Here is a 20,541-nt window from a genome sequence, read left to right on the forward strand (position 1 = left end):
CATGTGAGCTACAGGGAGGAGAGCATGCCGCCAGTAAGCTCACAAGCAACTGGCCTGACCTGCCAGGGTGTGCCCATACCCCCAGGCTGTGAAATCACTCACGTGTGAGTAGTCTGGTGCCAGGGGAGGGGAGAGCCTGGGAGGGGGGGCGGGAGGGCAGAATGTGGGCCGGGCCAAGTTTAGAATTACAAGTGCCACAGGGGAGTTGGAACCACACTTTAAATAGCTAGCACCTTCCCTTTCCCCCTTAGATGATTCTCCTCCCCCTGACTGGACCTCTGGCAGCAACTGCAAGCAGGTTGGTAATATTTTCTTCTCTCCTTTTTCTGTTTCTGGGTCTCAGACTACAGGTTGGTGGGATCCATAGGATTTGTAATCAAAGGATTTTTTTTATACTGTCCTAGAAAATGTTTCTGACATTTATGTGCACATATGCAAAGAGTATATGCTATTTCTTTACTTTCTGAAACTTCAGTAGCTGCTGACTTAAGGGACAATGTGATTTGGAGAAAGAGAATCCTAGATTGAGAGGAAAGACACTGGAGTTTAATTCTAAGAATATGAAGGCTTTCTTCTCCGTGAAATGAGATAAGATGGAAAGATTGAAAGAGCATACAATTTTGACAGGGTTGAAAGAAAATAAAATCTGAATGCTTGTGATTCTACTAAGTGCCTATATATATATATATATGTGTGTGTGTGTGTGTATATATATATATAAAATCTCATTTAATCCTTATAACAAAGTCTATCCTATCATTCTCGCTTTTACAGATGAGCAAACTAAGGCTCAGAGTAATTACTTTCCCTGAAGTGAGGCAGGAAGTGCTATGGCACAAAGCAAAAATCTGAATCCAGGCTTGCTTGACTCTATGCCTCATGTCCTTCCAACTGCACGACGCTGCCTCCGAGAAGCAGTACCCCAATGAGGCCAAGGGACCCAGGATAGGGCTGCTGGGAGGATGAGGAAGTGAAGGGAGATGATATTCCATCATTGGAAGACATCCATCAGACGCTAACGGGAGGCCCAGCACACGGCATTAGACAACCTTCTCTAAAGAACTGAGGAATCTTCTTGGAACAAGCTGCTTGGGTTTCTCCTTCTTAGCCCACAAACAATCTCTGCAGTCCATTCCCTAATTTATGAAATAAGCAAAGGTGCCTGCTGTTCCCTGACTTTCTGGATCCCTCGGGTAGGGAGGTAGAGCCTCAGGAGGGTCTGTGCCCAGATGAGGCTCCTGCTGAGAAAGTTCCCTTAACATGAACTTCTCTTGAGGTGTAGAAAAAAGTCTATTTGCTCACTTTTCCAGAAAAGGGGCCACTGTATACAATCAGGGGAGAGTCATTAGAAGATGCTTGTATGAGACATGCTGATAAATCTAGGCAGCCAATGTAATCAAGGGATGTAATTGAAAGAACAGGAACAGCCGGTTCAAGTCCTGGCTGTGCAATTTACTAGCTATATGGCAGCAGACACGTTATTTAACCTCTCTGAGCCTCAGTCTCTTCATTTACAAAGCAGAGGCAATACTGCTGACATCTCAGGGTGGTTGTACGGATTAAATGAAATAAATGTATGTAAAGTGCTTAGTCCATAGTAGTTGCTTGCTACATGTGAGCCACATCCAGTCTTATCCTCAGTCCCAATAAGAGTCTAGAAGGGGCAGTGAAGGGTTTAGAATTCTTGTTCTTGATTTATTTGGTGTTGTCTTCTCTACTGTAAGAGTTTCCTACATTTTTCATCACCACAAAAAGAAAAGAGCCCAAAGTTCGTCTTTCTCTTATGCTGATTTCAGAGAGAGGTGGAGGGAGTGGCTGGAGAGATCAGCTCATCTTGTTCAGAGTTCCTGGTCCCACTCAACCTCTGTCATTGCTTTGGAAGGAGTTTTTAAAAAACTGGCTTACAAAATAAAACATGTTCTTTGACAAAAAAGTAGAAAATGTAGATAAGAAAAATATTCCTTTAATCCAATCACTGAGAGAAAAAGCAGTTTGCTGAACATCCTAATCTTTCAATGTATATAAATATAAAATATTTTTGCAGCCATAATCGTATTGTATGACCTATTTTATAATTGTTTTCACTTCACACCTTATGAACATCTTTTCATTCATTACACTTTCTTCTGCAACACAATTTTTAATGACTATACAGTAGTCTATTCTGAGTATGTCCCATAATTTATCCATCTATTTGCCATTCTTGAACATTTATGTACTTTCTAATTTTTTGCTGTTAAAAGCAATGAACACCCTTGTGCCAAAATCTATATCCACAGTCATAATTATTTCCTTATAATAAATTCCTGCAATGGAAATTGGTGGTTTTGAGTATTTATAAAAATCCCATCACTTCAACAGTCCCAGCATACAGAAAAGAGAAACTGATGCACATGCTAGCACAGACAAGGCTAGTTGGGGGGCGGCAGGGAGAACTTAGGCAATCCCGAGCCCGGGCGAGTTCTTCCATGTCCACAAACCCCGACCCAAGAGAGCCTGTGCAGTGGAAGCGACAGCTGTACTTCAGTACTGATCTTTCTTCCTGAAACAGGAAAGGAATATGTATTTTCAGCAGCGGTCACCCAGGCTCTACCCATAGAGATGCGAAGGAGGACATGGGCCTGCAGACAGGGAGAGGAATTCACTCTCTTCCAGGGCGCTATTCCCTTGGAAATCTGCAGGTGGAGGACGGGGAGGGCTTTCCTCCGAGTCCCCAGCGATGACAGAGTGCCCTGCTTGTTTCCCAGGTGGGATGGACAGCCGGCTCTCCGGCCCAGCCAGTAATGGAGAGACAAAACCTGTGTACCCAGTGGTGGAAAAGGCAGAGGAAGATGGCACCTTGGAACGGGGGCACTGGAACAACAAGATGGAGTTTGTGCTGTCAGTGGCCGGGGAGATCATTGGGCTGGGCAACGTCTGGAGGTTTCCCTATCTCTGCTACAAAAATGGGGGAGGTGAGAGCCACTGCACCACCCTGCCGACCCTGGAAGCAGGATGTCTCCATCCCTGCGCTTGCTGCCCCTCTGGGAGTTCCACAGACACACTGAACGCTGTGTCGGAAAGGCCCTTCCTTAGAAGTCACTAAGGACGCTGAGACCTAACCAGACCCCGACTTCCCCGGGGGTTTTCTACTATAGCATGGCATCGTGGAACTGAGTACAGGCTCGGAACCAGATGGCCCAGAGCTTGGATTCTGGCTCTCTGTGTAATCTTGGGGATGTTAGTCGAGTCCTCAGAGCCTCCACTGCTGCGTCTGTAAATTGAGGTGTAATACGTGCCTTTTGAGGTTGTTGTAAGGATTAGAGACAATGTGCGTAAAGTGCTTAGCAAATGGTAGCCTTGTTGAAGAGGATGGGGACACCAAACTGTCCCATGGTCTTGAGATTTCTTAGCTGTGGCTTTATGTCTTCCTCCTATTCTTCCGCTACCATGACACCCGCTAAACCATTCACTACCTAACCTCCACCGGTGTCATAACCTTTGATTTTAGTGGCTTTTCCTTTATATGTTTCCCATTGAAAATGTGTGTGTTGGGCTGGGGGTGGGGTGGCGTGGAGCATTAACTCTAACTCTAGTTCTTTGTTGGCTTCTCATTCCCCTCCATTCTCACTCCTGGGGTAACTCTGCTACCCCCACAGCAGTGGTGGTGATTTTCCTACAGTTTCAGGGAATTCCAGATCGCTGTGGGAAGCCCCAGAGGGATTTCTCAGGTACCGAAGGTTCTGGCTGAGCAGCGGGTTCGGAAGGTCTCCTTGTTGATGGTTGGGCTCCCAGGTCTGGTTTGTTTTTGTGTTTTTTTTTTTTTTGTGGGTTGTAAAGACATGAATCTTTTTTTTTTATTTTTATTTTAATTTTTGTTTAAAGTATTACAGATGTCCCTTTTTCTCCCCAATGACCCGTCCCCCCCCCCCCCGTTCCTTCCCCCTCCCCAATCACTCTCCCCACCATTGTCCGTGACCTTGGGTTGTGCATATATGCATATAAATTCTTTTGTTACTCTCTCCCCCTCTATCCCCCCGCCCCCCTCCATCCCTCTGACATTCGTCAGTCTCAACTATGCTTCCATGTTATTGAGTCTATTCTGCTCATCAGTTTATTAAGTTCTTTAGATTCCACGTATAAGCGAGATCATGTGATATATCCCAGGTCTGGTTTTGAGAGGCTGTAGTCTGAGCTGGAGGAAGGAGAAATGCAGAGGCAGGTCACAGGGGGAAATGTTGAGGGGAGTGGTAATCCACGGCCACAAGGATTGGAGAGTACCCTAATGCAACACCTACCATTTTGCATGGGAGCAGAAGACTCCAAAATGCATCAAGCTGAGTCTCACAATGGTTTTAGAGAGAGAGAAAAACTGCAACACAGAAGGGAGGTGGGAGGAATGCGGAGAGCCCAGAGCACTGCTCTGAGCCCATAGTGTTAGTCTCAGGATTGTGGCCGTTGGGATTGGCCCTGGGATTGGAGGTTAATTTATATTTTTCCAGAGGGGTGGGAAGGGCTAATAAGGCTTTTCTCTCCAGTAATTTCTGGCCAGCAGCCTGAACTCACAGGACTTTGCTCAGTCTGCATTGTGAAGGAAGGAGGGAGGTCTTTCCACTTTTGACCTAGCCCTGGATACCCCACATGCTTGTTTAGGAATTTAGGCCTGAGCACTCTCCCTTCAGAGAACTGGGCGGAGGGACGGAGCTGGTCGAAGGAGGAGGAGGACTCTGGGGCCTAAGCTGGGTGTTGAGACTCTGTGTCTGGAACCTATTAACGAGCTTAGCTCCTCACATGGCAGAAAGCTTAGGTGGTGAGCAGCTTTCCACAAGCCTCTCTGGAATTGGGTAAAGATTTGCCTGGGAATGAACAGAAATAGCATGAAGAGGTGGGAAGGAGGGGTTTCCAGGTCTAGTGTAAAACCACTAGGCTGGAGAAGAAATAAAAGGCAGCAACTATGGGAACAGCAGGGGGGGTGGGCTCACCCTGTGGACTTGTGGAGGGGAGGTGCTCTGGCAGTGTTTGGGTCTGGGCTCTGCCTCAGGGCTCCGTGGTAAGTCTGTGCAGACCCAGGAAGGAAAGAATACCCACAGCTCTTGGTTTTACACATGGTGCTTGTGTGGGAGGTAGAGGCAGAAGGGTGGCTGCTGTGGCCGCTCCCTCCCTGGATAGAGCCTACCTTCCAGCAAGCAGGTCATGGTGGGCAGTGGAGACATTTTTAGGGATCTTGGATCCAGTCAGGTTCTCTTTACTGAATCCTTACACCACCAGCCACAATCCCTTCCCTTGGTCAAGCACAGGGCCTTAGGATGCCTCTTCTCTTTCCCTGATGGATGACAGCAGCTGGAGAGAAGTGTGCTTAAGGGCTTTGGAGTTAGAGGCTGATGCCCAGCTTTGTTTGAAAGATATGAGTCACCCAGGGCCACCGGGTGAATTAATGGAAAGGCTCCTTTACCAAAGTAAGGGGGACTAACCAAGGATACATATGGTCATTAGAGGTACCTAGACATGCCTATTTTTCTGGTTTTGGGTGTTTCCCGTGGTTTAACCCCTTTGTCACCATTTAACTCCCCTCACCTCCCAAGTAGCAGAGGCTCTTGCAAAGAATGTGCCCTAGCACTTCTTGTCATTTCCTTGTCTCTGTCAAGGAAAGACTGGTGTCTCTTTATGACAGGACCTTTTACTGCCACTGTGAGGAACGAGGGTGAAGAGAATAGAGAACATGTAGGTTGGTTTGACCCCTTTCTCCTGGCGCAGCGGTTTTATTTAAACCCACAGTCCTAAGATTGGGGCTTGAGCTCTCAGAGGATGAGAAGAATGTTCTGAACAAGCTCTGGAGAGGGCTGTTGGGGTGCTCTGTGTGCACTCTGCTTAGGTACTGTGCGCTACTAGCCTGCGCCTGACAGCAGAGCATCCCATTTCTCTAACTTCATAGCTTCAAATAGCTGCTTGGGGCTGAGGGTAAGCTAGGGACTTCATCATGACTAATATTTATTCAGTGGCGAGGCCAGGGATGAAACACTTCCCAAAGCATAATTTTAGTTCCAAACAAAAATTGTAAGTGATGTCTTCTTGGGTTCCCTGCAGCTCTAACATTTGGTAGATCCAATCTGAAGCGAGTTCCAAAGCAGGAAAAGGGCTTAGGCAAGATTATGATCAAAGAACAGGAAAATGGTTAGACACTGTAGCTGAAAACCAGAGAAGCTGAGAAAGTGGTATAAGGAAACCCACCCTGCCCTGGCTGGGTGGGTGGCTCAGTTGGTTGGAGGGTTGCCCCATACACCAAAAGGTTGTGGGTTAGATTCCAGTCAGGGTACATATGGAAGGCAACTGATCGATGTTTCTCTCTCTCTCTTGAAAGAAAAAGAAAGAAAGAAAGAAAGAAAGAAAGAAAGAAAGAAAGAAAGAAAGAAAGAAAGAAAGAAAGAAAGAAAGAAAGAAAAAGAAGAAAGAAGCTCATCTGAAATCAGAAACAACTAGCAGGATTTTTAGGGAGAGAGATGGGAGAGATGCCATTAGGCAAATACCCTCCCTCTAGGACCTATGCCAATCCACCCCAAGCACTTGCCTCATCCTAATGGCTTTCTAGAGTCTCCAATCTCAGTCAGTTTCCTCATCACATAGCCAACCACTCTGACCCTGTCATTCAGTAACAATTACTCAGTACCTACCATAGGTCAGGGATTATTCTGTGGTGTTGGGATGCATTTATAAACAAAAAGACCAATTCCCTGTCACTGTGGGCTTATAATAAACAATAAACATAGGAAATAGAAAAATTGTACAGTATATCAGAAGTTAATGAGTGCTATGGAAAAAGACCAAGTAGAGCTGGGTAAAGGGGATCAGGTATGGGTGGGTTGGTCACATTGAGAACACTGGAGTAAAGGTTTGCTTTGATGGGAGAGTTGGCTACATGGGTATTGGGGGGGAAAGTGCCTTACGCAGAGGAAACAAAAGGTTTACTGGTTCTAAGGCAAGAAGCTGACTGGCTTGTTCGAGGTGCTGCAGAGAGGGGAGTAAGTAGAAGGTGAGGTCAGAAAAGGAAAGAGAATGGGGGTGACAGATTATGTAATACCTTTGTCAACTATTGTAAGACTTTGGCTTTTACTCTAGTGACATGGGGAGTCATGGTAGGGTTTTGAGCAGGAGTAGCATGATCATATATTTTAAAATAATCTCTCTGGCTGCTGTGTTGAGAACTAATGATAGGGGAGTAAGGACAGAAGCAGACCAGTTACAAGGCTAAAAATTGTTGGAGTCATGCTTGATTCCCTTCTGTTGACTTTCCCAAGTCCCAAGGTCCTGGGTGCTTCACAACATGGGCCTTTCAGCTAGAAATAACCCAGCTCCTTGGGTCCTCGCTGCCAGCAGACTGAGCTCCTCGACTCCCAGGATACCTGGGACTAGAGACTCTACATGAAATGTGTAGAATCTGACACGTCTCATGACCTCCACTGCTACCACCTGCTCTAAGCAAACCAACGGGATTTTGGCCTGAAAATCTCAAAGGAGGGAGTTGCATTTAGTGAGATGTGGAAGGCCACGAGAGGAACAGGTTTAAAGAGGAAAATAAGGAGTTGCGTTTTGGGAATGTTGAATTGAGGTATCTATTAGATAGCCAAGTGGAGATGTCAACTAGGCAGTAGCACATGTGAGTCTAGAGTTTGTAACAGAGACCTGAACTGGTAATACAAGTTTGAGAGTCCTTAGACTGATGGTATAAGAAAAGAGAGCAAGGACCTTTAAAGATCTAGGAGAAGCCCTGGCCCGTGTGGCTCAGTTGGTTCGAGCATCATCCTGTGCACCGAAGGGTCTCAGGTTTGATTCCTGGTCAGGGCACATGCAAATTGCAGGTTGGATCCCTGGTCAAGCACATATGGAAGCAGCTGATCGATGTTTCTCACATCGATGTTTCTCTCTCTCCCCGCCGCGACCTCTCTCTCTCTCTCTCTTCCTCTCTTCCTCTCTCTCAAAAATTAATAAAAACATATCCTTGGTGAGGATTAAAAAAAAAGATCGGGTAGAAGAGGAGGAACCAACAAGAGAGACAGGAGGAGAAGCCACCAAAGGAGGAAAGCCAAGAAAATGAGGTGTTTTAGAGGCAAGTAAAGCAGTGTTCACTGGGAGGAGGGAGAGAACTAACCAAATGCTGCAGATAGCTTAGGAGAGATGAGAAATGAAAATCTGTTATTGGATTTAGCAGTGTGGAGATCACTGGTGACTTTATAAGAACAGTTATAGTGGAGCATGGGGCAAAGACTGGTTGCAGTGGGTTTAAGATCATGGGAGAGAGAAGAATTGGAAATAGGAAATATGGGTTACTTAGGCAAAATTCAGACTAGAAGTTTGTCTCTTCTCTCTGTAGTCTTCCTTCTGGGGGGAAGTAAGCCAATATGAGCACTGCACAATGGTAACTGTGGGCCCTGTGTGTCCAGCAGTGGTGGGGATGGGTCATGACTGATGAAGTTGCTGAGAAGCTGCACATTTGAATGATTTCCCCAGCTCTCCAGCCTCAACTCCCTGGAGGGAAAAGCAAACATGATCTTCCACCAGGGCCTGTCTGACTAAAGCTCCAGGCATGAGACTCAGGAGACTGGATCACCTGAGGCATGCTATGGGCAAGGTGGTAGGAGAGGTTTGGGCAATACAATTCAGATCTGCCAGGAAGGAATTCAAATTACTTGCCTGCCAATCTCAGTTCAGACAAAAACAATCCGACAACCATTTTGTACTTAATTTCTTAGTCCAGTTTGCTGAAAACCAGGGGCAGAGGTCACCAGTGCTGAGAGCCTTTTGTTTTTTCGAGTCATAGGCCACCAGCTGAGACCACCTCGTATGAGGACAGGCGCTCCCTTCTTCATTGCCCACTTCCACCCTCTTTCGTTCTCACCTTCAGTCCCTAAACGCCCAGACCGTGGGTGCTTCAGAACATGGGCCTTTCAGCTCGAACCTCTCTAGCTCCTTGGATCCTGGCTGCCGGCAGACTGAGTTCATCAACACCCAGAATGTGTACCACAGCTGGACGTCTCAGAACTAGGGCCCTTAGAGAGTGAGGACTGTGGGGGAAGGGCAGCAACGAAGTAAACCTCAGCTCTAACTGTAGGGAGACAGAGCAGGGGAACACCCTGTAAAGGGGACTAAATGACACCTGGCATCAGGGAAAACTGTTCTTGATCCTGTCTGTAGATGCTGAAGAGCAAAGAGAAACAAGGAACACGTTTCTTCCTGTTAGAGTAATAGTAGCACGTGACAATTTGGTGTCATTTTGCATGAATTACTTAAAGCCTAGTACTGGACAGATCAGCGTTGATGACAGCGTATGTTGATGTCTGCTCATTGCTGTGTTGCTCCTGTGGACTGTCATCAGTTTATGTCTTTAAAAATATCACCTGGAACGTTACAGCTGACAGCACAGAATGTGCTTTGGGAAGGCAGCCTGCAGAAGGATGCCTTTCTAGGATGGACACGTGGTCTCTCCTATCCATGGGGGAGAATGCCAGGACATTCTAGAATTTGGGGAAGGACATGAACATGGTGGATATGGGGGAGCAGCGGGTAACTGTGAACACCAACCTCCATCTCTAGTACTAACTCCGTCTTGTAGTGGTGGTGCCTGGGCTTGGGTGGGGAAAGAGCCAGAGTGTCTCACAGGACTCCCCCATCTGCACTTGAGTCCCTTAGGCTCCATCCTGCCCCTCGCTCCTTCCCCATTTTTAGGGCCAGTGGCTCTGCTTGGTGGGTGCGGACCTTGTCCCTGGTGGCAGGTTACCCAGGTGCTCAAGGAGGCAGAGGATTAGGGGAGCAGAACTGACCATAGAACCCATGGCAGTTAAACATTGGCTTAGTTTATTGGGAAAGCAAGTAGCATAAAGTTGGGGAGAAAGGGCTTGTGCTGGCCTGAAAATTCACGCCCCCCCCCAGGGTTTCCAACTCTCAGCAGTGATTGTTCATATTATACACTGGGCTGTCTCTTCCCTAATTTTCCCTTCCTGCCCAACAAGTCTTGGATTGATTTATATCCTTATTAGACTAAATTGCTTACAGTCTTAATTTCTTTGCCCTTGTGGTAGTTAAATTCTTCCCTCAGTGCCTGAATTATGGACCCAGAGATGTGGACAGTGAAGAACTGGAGAACTCTATTCCCCATAAACTCCCCCCCCCCATAAACTTTTGTTTAAACAGTTCTATTAAGGTATAATTGACTTATACATTGTACATATTTAAAGTTTACAATTTGATGTTTCGACACATATATATACCCTTGAAACCATTGACACAATTAAGATAATGAACATATCCATCACTCTCCTAACTTTCCCCCTGTCCACTTCTCCTACCTCTGACCTCTGCTACCCCATCCCAATGCAACAGCAGACTTGTTTTTTGAAATAAACATATATATTTTCCAGGTTTATTGATATATTATTGACATATAGCATATGTAAGTTTAATGTGTACAACATGATGATTTAATACCTGTATATATTATGAAATGACCACCACAATAAGGTTAGTTAACACTTCTATTCCCTCATATAATTACCATTTTTTTGTGGTGATAACATTTAAGATCTACTCTCTTAACAACTCTAAGTATACAAGTCAGTATAGTTCACTGTAGTCACCATGCTGTACATCAGGTCTCTGGAACTTACTCATCTTTTAACTGGAAGTCTGTACCCTTTGGCCAACATCTCCCCATGTACCTCTAGCCTCTGGCAACCACCATTCTACTCTGTATCTCCAGGAGTTTGGCTTTTTAAAATTCCACTTATAAGTGAGATCATGTAGTATTTGTCTTATTTGTCTTTCTCTGACTTATTTCACTTAGCATAATGCCCTCAAGGTCCATCCATGTTACAAAAGGCAGGATTTCTTTAGTTTTATTTTGGCTGAATAATGTTCCTGTGTGTGTGTGTGTGTGTGTGTGTGTGTGCGTGTGTGTGTGTGCATCTCTTGATGGACACTTAGGTTATTTCCATACCTGTTTTTTGTCACTCTACTTTATTTTGGCTTTCTTTGAATTTTATAAAAATGGAATCATGCAATTTTCTTTATCTGGCTTCTTTCACTCAGCATTCTGAGATTCATCTATATTTTCATGAATCAGTGAATCTATAGATCAATAGGGAAAGAATTGACATCCAACTAATATAGTCTTCTGACCCATGAATAGAAGGGAACTATGTCTCACTATTTATTTAGGTCTTTAATTTTCTCTCAGCAATGGTTTGCAGTTGTGAATGTATACATATCTCACACTTTTTGTCAGATTTGTGTTTGATGCTGCTATGAATGGTATTATTTCTTAAACTTAATTTATATATTTTTTTGTTGATAGTTTATTGAAATACAATGCATTTTTGTATGCTAATCTTGTAGTTTAGAACCTTGCTAAACTAACTTATTGATTGTAGTAGTTCTTTGGTATATTTAAAAGGATTTTTCCTTTTTTTTAAAAAAACACTATTGAGATATGATCAACACACAAAAAGCTGTGCATATTTAATGTACACAACTTGATGAGTCTAGAGGTAATATCTATCACCTCAAAAAGTTTCTGTCTGTGCTCTTTTTTTTATTCTCACCTAAGGATATGCTTTGTTTTTAATTGATTTTTAGAGGGAGGAAGGGAGGGAGAGAGAAACATTGATGTGAGAGAGAAACATTGATGTGAGACAGAAACATTGATGTGAGAGAGAAGCATCGATTGGTTGCTTCCTTTATGCACCCTGACTAGGGATCCACCCACCACCTAGGTATGTGCCCTGATGGGGAATCGAACCCATAGCCTTTTGGTGTTCAAAACAATGTTCCAACTGAGCCACCAGGCCAGGGCCTGTCTGCCCTCTTTTAATTTTTTTTTCTGGTGATAAAAACACAACATAAGATCTACCTTCTTAGTAAATTCTTAAGGAAACAATACAATATTGTTAACTGTAGGCAATGGTATACAGTAGATATCTAGGACTTACTCATTTTGCATAACTGAAACTTTGTACCCTTTGACCAGTGCCTGCCTCTCTGTTCCTCCTTTCTCACCCCCTGATAACCACCATTCTGTTCTCTGCTTCTATGAGTTTGACTACTTCAGATTCCAAAGGACTTTATGAATAGACTATTATGTCATTTGAAAATAAAGCAATTTTATCTCTTTTCCAATCTGAATAACTTTTAATTCCTTCCTTGACTTTTTGCCTTGGCTAGAAGTGTTTATAGAAACAATGTTGAATAGCGTGGTAAGAATAGACACCTTTGTCTTGTTCTTGATTTTGGGGGTTAAGCAGTCTCTCACCATTAAGCATGATGTTATCTATAAGTTTTTTGTAGATGCCCTTTATCCAGTTGAGAAAATTCCCTCCTATTCATCATTTGCTAAGAGGTTTTATTTATTTATTTAGTTTTACAGAAATGGCTATTAGATTTGTTAATATTATAAATTACATTGTTTTTTGAATGTTAAAACAACCTTGTATTCCTGGGATAAACCCCACTATATAATGTATTATTTTTTTAATATATTGTTAGATTTGACTTGCTGAAATTTTGTCTAGAATTTTTGCATCTATGTTCATATAAGGTACTGGTCTGTAGCTTTTTTTTCTTATAATATCTTTGTCTACTTTTGTTATTAGGATAATGCTGGCTTCATAGAATGAGTTGGGAAGCTTTCCTTCCTTTTAAATTTTCTGAAAGAGTTTGTATAGAATTGGTATTATTTCTTCTTTAAATGTTTGGAGAATTCACTAGTGAAATCTTTTGGGTATAGAGTTTTCTTTGTGGGAAGGTTTAAACAACCAAAAACATTTATTTAATAGAAATAGGGCTATTGAGATTATCTATGTCTTCTTGAGTAAGCTTTGGTAGTTTGTATTTTTAAAGAAATGCATCATTTTACCTAACTTTTTACATTTATTGACATAAAGTTATTCATATATCTTCTTCTTATTCTTTTAATATCTATAGAATCTGTAATCTGTACTGATGATACCTCACTCATTTGTCATACAGGTAATTTGTGGCTCCTAGAAGTTTATCAATTTTATTGATTATCTCAAAGAACTAGCTTTTTTTCCCATTGATTTTTTTTCTTTATAGTTTTCCTGTTTTCTGTTTCATCGATTTCCACTCTGATTTTATTATTTCCTTAGACTTACCTGGAGTTTTGCTTGCTTTTATTTTTCTCATTCTTAAGGTGGAAGCTGAAATCATTGATTTTAGACTTTTCTTATTTTATAATAACATTTGGTGCTATAAATTCTCATTCTAAGTACTGCTTTAACGTCATTCCACAAGTTTTGATTTGTTGTATTTTCATTTCATTTGATTTAAATACTTTTTTATTTCCCTTTTGATTACCCCTTTGTCACTTGGGTTATTTAGAAGTGTGTTACCTAATTTCTAAATATTAGGGAATTTTCCAAATGTATTTGTCTTATTGATTCTTAATTTGATCAGAGAACATACTTTGTATGATTTGAATCCTTTGAAACTTACTGAGGTTTGTGGCCCAGAATATGGTCTATCTTGGTAACTATTTCAGGGGCACTTGGAAATCATGTATATTCTGCTGTTGTTGGATAGAGTGTTTTATAAATGTCAGGTAGGCCAAGTTGGTTGATATGGTTTTCAAATATTTCATATTCCTATTGATTTTCTATCCACTTGTTTTTATCAGTTTCTTAGAGAGGGATATTGAAATTTTGGACTTTAATCAGGAATTATTTATTTTTCCCTGCAGTTCTAGCATTTTTGCTTCATGTATTTTGAAGCTCTGTTATTAGGCACATATGCATTTAGGACTGTTATGTTTTCTTGATTAATCTACTGCTTTATCTTTATGAATGACCTTCTTTACCTCTGGTAATATTTTCCTACTACAAAATCTACATTGTGTTATATTAATATAAACACTCCACCTTGCTTTTGGTATTAGCATAACAAATATTTTCCCATCCTTTTACTTCTAACCTACCCTTGTCTTGATATTTTATTTATTTATTTGTTTAATCCTTACCTGAGGATATTTTTTCCATTGCTTTTCAGAGAGGGTAGAAGGAAGAGAGAGAGAGAGAGAGAGAGGAACATCAACGTGAGAGAGACAGATCGATTGGTTGCCTCCTGCACATTCCCTGACTGGGGCCAGGGATAGAGCCTGCACCCGAGGTGTGTGCCCTTGGCAAGAATCAAACCTGGGGCCCTTCAGTCCGCAGGTCAATGCTCTAACCACTGAGCCAAACCAGCTAGGGCAATGTCTTGATATTTAAAGTGCATTTCTTCTAAGCAGCATATAGCTGAGTCTTGCTAGTTGTTGTTTTTTTTTAAACCCATCTGACAATGTCTACCTTTTATTTGGGTTATATAGACTAACATTTAAATGAAGTTATCCATATAGATAAGTTTAAATTTTTAAAAATTTCATTTTTTCAATTACAGTTTACATTCAGCAGTATTTTATTTAATTTCAGGTTTATAGCATAGTGGTTAAACAATTATATAATTTATTAAGTGATGTCCCTGATAATTGTAGTACCCACCTGGCATCATACATAGTTACTACAATATTATTGACTGTATTCTCTATGCTGTGCTTTACATCCTCATGACTATTTTGTAATTACCAATTTGTTAGTTAAATTTAAATTTATCATTTTGCTATTTGTTTTCTACTTGTTCTATCAGTCCTTTCTTTCCCTTTTTGTCTCTTTCTGCCTTCTTTTAGATCAGTGATTTTCAACCTTTTTCATCTCATGGCACACATAAACTAATTACTTAAATTCTGCAGCACACCAAAAAATATAGTTTTTGCCAGTCCGACAAAAAAACAGGCATAATTTTGATTCATTCACACCAGATGGCTATTGTGTTGGCTGCTGTCATTTTTTTATTTGACAATTTAAGGGAAAAGAAGTCAGTGCCCCTGATTAAATAGTCAGGTATTGCATGTTTTAAAAATTCTTGTGGCATACCTTTTGAAAATCGCTGTTTTAGATTAATTAGATATTTTTTATTATTTCATTATCAGCTTTCTTCCTTGTTGGCTTATTAGCGATTACTCTTTGTTGTGCTAGTTTAGTGATTGCTTTAGGTTTTGTAATATGCATCTTTAACTTTTCACAGTTTACCTTGAAGTGACATACCCCTTTACAAATAAGAACCTCACAATAATACACGTCCATTTCTCTCCTCCTGACCTTTGTGCTCTTGCTGTTACACACTTTACTTTTTCATGTTATAAACTCCACATAACGTTGTTATTATTTTCATTTAATCAGTCAATTATCTTTCAAAGAGATTTGAATAATAAAGAAAAGTTCTTATATGTTTACTTATATATATAGTTAACATTTCTGATGTTCATCATTCCTCTGTATATATTCATAGTTCTCTCTGGCATCATTTCCCTCTGCCTGAAGGACTTTCTTGAATATTTCTTGCAGTGCAAATCTGCTTACTGGTGATGAATTCTTTCTGGTTTTATTTATTAGGTATAGAATTCTAGCTTGACAGGTTTTTCCTTCAGTGCTTTAACAAATGTGCTCCCTCATCACTCTTGTCTCACTTGCATTGTTTCCAATGAGAAATAATGATGGCTTCCTTATCTTTGTTCCTCTTTACATGTGTTCCGCCCCCCTCCCCCGTTTCTTTTGAAGATTTCTTCTTAAAAACTCTTAATCACGGCTTTAAATAATTTTATTATAATGACTCTTGTTCAGGTTTCTTATTTGGGGGCTCATTGAGCTTCTTGTATCTGTGGATTTATAGTTTTCATCAAATTTGAAGAATTTTCAGCCATTATTTCTTCAAAAAATTTTGACCCCTCTCTCTCTTTTATCTCCTTCAGGGTTTCAATTACAAATATATTAGGCTGCTTCAAGTTGTTCTGAAGTTAACTGACACCTGTTTGTTTGTTTTCTAATTCTCTTTTTTCTCTGTATTTTATTTTGGATAATTTCTGCTTCTGTGGTTCAAGTTCACTAATCTTTTCTTCTGCTATGTCTAATCTGCCATTAATCCTAGCCATTGTATTTTTCTCTTTTAAATCCTCACAAGGATATGTTTTTCATTGATTCGAGAGAGAGAGGAAGGGAGAGGGAGAGAGAGAGAAACATCGATGTGAGAAAGAAACATCAATCAGTTGCCTTACACACACGCCCTGACTAGGGATCCAACCCACAACCTGGGTATGTGCCCTGACTGGGAATCAAACCCGAGACCCTTCAGTGCATGAGAAGGCACTCTAACCACTGAGCAATACTGGCCAGGGCCATTGTACCTTTTATCTCATGCATTTTGGGTTTTATTTCTAGAAGTTTGATTTGGATCTTTTCAATATCTTTTATTCTCTGTCTAACTTTTTGAACATGTGGAATTCAATTATAATAACTATCTTAATGTTCTCACCTACTTATTCTAATATCTGTGCAACTTATGGGTTGACTTCAATTGATTGATTTATATACTAATTCTGAGTAATATTTTCCTGGTAATTTTTGATTGGATGCCAGATCTGGTGATTTTTGCCTTACTGGTTGCTGAGTATTTTGTATTTCTATAAACATTCTTGAGCTTTTTTCTGAGACCAGTGAAGTTATTTGATCCTTTGGGTTTTGCTTTTTAAGATCCTTTAGGCAGAACCAGAGTTGTGCTCAATCTAGGGATAATTATGTCCACTACTGAGGAAATACCTTCTCTTCTCAATGTCCTTGAGTCCTGAAATTATCCAGCCTGGCTAGTTGGAACAGTCACTCTTCCTAGCCCTGTATAAGCACCATAATCTCAATCTTTTGAATGCCTTTCTCCCCCCTCACCTTAGGTAGTTTCCTCACACTTAAGTGCTGACCAGTACTCAGTTGAAAGCTAGAAGGGGACCCTCTGCAGATATTTGTATCTCTCTCTCTGTGCAGGTCCCTCCTCTCTGGTACTCTATGAACTCCCCTGTCTACTTTGCCAGCAGATAAAGGTCCACCCATGCTGGAGAAAATGTTAGCACTCCTAGAATCAGGAGACTTGTCTCATCCAATGATTGTGAAACAAAAGCAGAAAGGGTTACTAAAGGGAAATGTGATTTCAGCACCCTAAAAGTTCCTAACACTAAGAGCAATCATTTCCTTGAAAAGAATTATAGTCTATGGGCTGTGTTAATGCTCCTGGATATCCATCATTCAGCGAGCTCCTTGTTATTGCCACAAGTTATGTGTTATTTAGGCAGTAATTGATGTTTGATTGAAGCAAATCTTGGTGGGTATAGATTGAAATTTCAAAATGGAAAAAAAAGGGACTGGTTAGGTTCTATGTAACTTGGTGATTCTTTATCTCTGCTATGGTTCCAGGCACCTGGACAGATGACTCCTGCGGTTTTTCATGACCCGCACCCCTAGGATTCTAATGGGTAGTATGGGTGGCTATGGGAAACTAGGAATATGGACCATGAGGAGGCTATGCCAGGTAACGAACAGCCTGTTTCTCACCCACAGGTGCTTTTTTCATCCCCTACCTCATCTTCCTTTTCACCTGTGGCATTCCCATCTTCCTCTTGGAGACAGCGCTGGGCCAGTACACTAGCCAGGGAGGCATCACAGCCTGGAGGAAGATCTGCCCCATCTTTGAAGGTGAGTAGCTGTGTGCCTGATTCCAGGGAATCTGCATTTGGGGTTATAAACCTATTTGCAGTGACTGAGCAGTTTAGCAGCTGTGCTGATTGAGATAAGACTCTGTATGTTAAACCCTCCATTTGTGGGCCCAATATTGAGCTAATCGCCCAGTACATCAGCTAATGGAGAAGATGGTGATGAGGGTGGGGCAAAGGCTTCAGGTTAAAAAAGTAGAGTACAAGCTATTTTAGTTATATGTTTTAAAAATATATAACAATTATTTTGTATTTTCAAAATATGTTTAATCAATTGTCACACATTTTAAAAGAATTTTAAATGGGAAAAATATCATTAATAATTCTACCACCTTGATACAACAACTATTTAAAATTCAGGGTTTTTTATTTCAGTATTTCTCTCTATGTAGGATTTTTCTTAAGTTTCTATTTTGAAATAATTATATATTCACAGAAAGTTGCAAAAATAGTACAGAAAGATGAGGTGTACCTTTCACGAAGTTTTCCCCAATGGTAATATCTTACATAACTATGGAACAATATTACAACCTGGAAATTGACATTGGTACTATCCACAAACCTTATTCAGACTCATTTGTATAATTCTGTGTAATTTTATCACTCTCTGTAGGTAGTTTTGTGTAACTGCCACCACAATCAAGATACCGAACTGTTCCATTGCCACAAAGATCTGCCATACTCTTCCTCTGTAGTCACATTACCTTCTCCCTTCCCACCCCTAACCTTCTCTGTCTCTATAATTTTGCCATTTTGAGAATGTTATATAGATGGAAACATACAAAATATAACTTTTTGAGATTGGCTTTTTCACTCAGCATGATGCCCTTGAGATTCATCCAGCTTGTTCTTGTATCAATAGTTCATTCCTTTTTATTGTATGGTATGGATATATCACAGTTTATTTAACCACTCACCCATTGAAGAATATTTGGATTGTTTCCAGTTTGGAGGGTTTATTTCACTCTTTTTGTCTATATAGAGTTTACATATCTATTAACATGGAATATACACAGTTTATAGCTCTGTTTTACAGTTAGTGCTATTTTCCATTTTCTACACAACAATCATTTAATGATTATATAAACTTACATCAAGTAGATATAGCATAATTTATTTAACAGTTCTTTGTTTTGGGCTTTTTCTTATTTTAAATTACTTACAAAATTTTTATATTCTGCTATCATGTATATTTGTTGGGATAGATTCCCCCCTTTTTTGGAATTATTTCTTTGGCATAAGTTTGCAGGATTAGGATCACTGGATCAAATGGACGATCAAGTTGATGTCTCTTAATCTGGCTTATTAAATTGTCCTGTGGAAGTGTTATACTGATTTACAGTGTTATTGCACATGAGTAAGCATCTTTCCTTTCTGTCTTTAACAACTCTGAATTTGTGTGGTACCCAAACTTGTCTGCATATTGGAATCACCTGGGGACCTTCAAAACATCCTGAGGTCTGTACCACACCCTCAGATTGTGACTTAATTGGTCTGGGATCTGGTCTGGGCTTTGGAATTTTAAAAATATCCCCAAGTAATTCTAATATGCAGACAAGTTTGGAAATTACTGAGTTATATCATCTGTAAAAAATTTCACTCAGGCTGTAGATGTAGAATGGTACCTCAGTATTGCTTGATTTTGCATACCTGCAATTATTAGGGTGGATCTATTTGTATTTTCTCCTATGTGAATTGCCTTCCTGCTCTTAACATGTGTTTTTATATTTCAGAAATATATCAGACTAATTTTGGGGAACATTAACTATTGGAATCTCACAGTTAGTCTATGCATTTTTAAAATAACTTTGAGCCCAGCCGGGCGTGGCTCAGCGGTTGAGTGTCAACCTAGGATCCAGGAGATCACGGTTCAATTCCTGGTCAGGGCACATGCCCGGGTTGCGGGCTTGATCCCCAGTCAGGGGCGTGCAGGAGGCAGCCAATCAATGACTTTCATCATTTATGTTCTTCTCTCCCTCTCTCCCTTCCTCTCTCTGAAATCAAGAAAGATATATTTTAAAAGAATAACTTTGAGTTAGTGAACTTTCAGAACCTAATAAAGATGACAGAGCACAGGAAGCCAGGATAGGACAGCAGAAGGCTGGGAGAAACGTCCCCTTCTGATCTGGAAAGGGCTGCTGGAGGATGCTGCACACTCCTGCCTGCAGGGGAGCGAGAGGAGAGAGCCAGGAGCCTAGGCTCCAGCACTTCTTGTTTTAGGACACTGGCAGTGGAACACAAACCCTCTCCTAAGCAGGGGTGGGTAGCTTGTGAGAAATCTGTCCACAGTCCCAGCCCAATTCTGCCCCTTTCCCCTGCAGGCATCGGCTACGCCTCCCAGGTGGTCCTCATCCTCCTCAACGCCTACTACATCATCGTCTTGGCTTGGGCCCTCTTCTACCTCTTTAGCAGCTTCACCATCGACCTTCCCTGGGGAAGCTGCCGCCATGAGTGGAATACAGGTAAGGTTCCCTCCGGGTCCATTTCCTCCAGCTGCTCTGCCCCATGAACCAGGAGTGGGATTGTCCCTATATCCCTGGCAGCACAAATCCCAACCATAATTTGGGACTCCCTAGAAACCTGCCAAATGGATCATGGAGATCTTACACCAAAGATAAGAGTGAGATTTCACCAGCATCACAGGAAAAATGTATTCAATTAATGTATTATGAATTCATGTATTATGCAAATAGAACTATTTATGTAGTTTAGCTATTTATTTATTCCAGTTTGAAATATTGTTAGTTTGATGTATGTATATATTGCTTGTTCATTTTTTTGTTTCTCTTGCCTTCTCTCTGATACTGTTTTAGGTCTTTCCAACTCACAATTCATCTGGATTTAACCAGGGAATGAACTATTTTGTATGTCATCAATATAATTTATAATAGCAATTAATTTTTTCTTGTGCCTATAAGACTACAAGAGCCACC

At 41.1% G+C, this 20,541-nt stretch overlaps 1 protein-coding gene across 1 annotated transcript in view; it reads left to right on the forward strand.

Moving 5' to 3' along the window:
- The first annotated feature begins 213 nt into the window (after positions 1–213).
- The window catches only part of SLC6A13 (solute carrier family 6 member 13), a 40,555-nt gene continuing 20,227 nt past the window's right edge, over positions 214–20,541 (forward strand). Inside the window, exons 1-4 of the mRNA XM_081128400.1 lie at positions 214–298; positions 2,748–2,954; positions 17,457–17,591; positions 19,930–20,070. Of these exons, the coding sequence (XP_080984526.1) occupies positions 2,753–2,954; positions 17,457–17,591; positions 19,930–20,070 (478 nt within the window). The 5' untranslated portion in view covers positions 214–298; positions 2,748–2,752. The remainder of the gene's footprint in view (positions 299–2,747; positions 2,955–17,456; positions 17,592–19,929; positions 20,071–20,541) is intronic.

Source organism: Miniopterus schreibersii, assembly GCF_964146895.1.
Source record: "Miniopterus schreibersii genome assembly, chromosome: 2".
Lineage (NCBI taxonomy): Eukaryota > Metazoa > Chordata > Mammalia > Chiroptera > Miniopteridae > Miniopterus > Miniopterus schreibersii.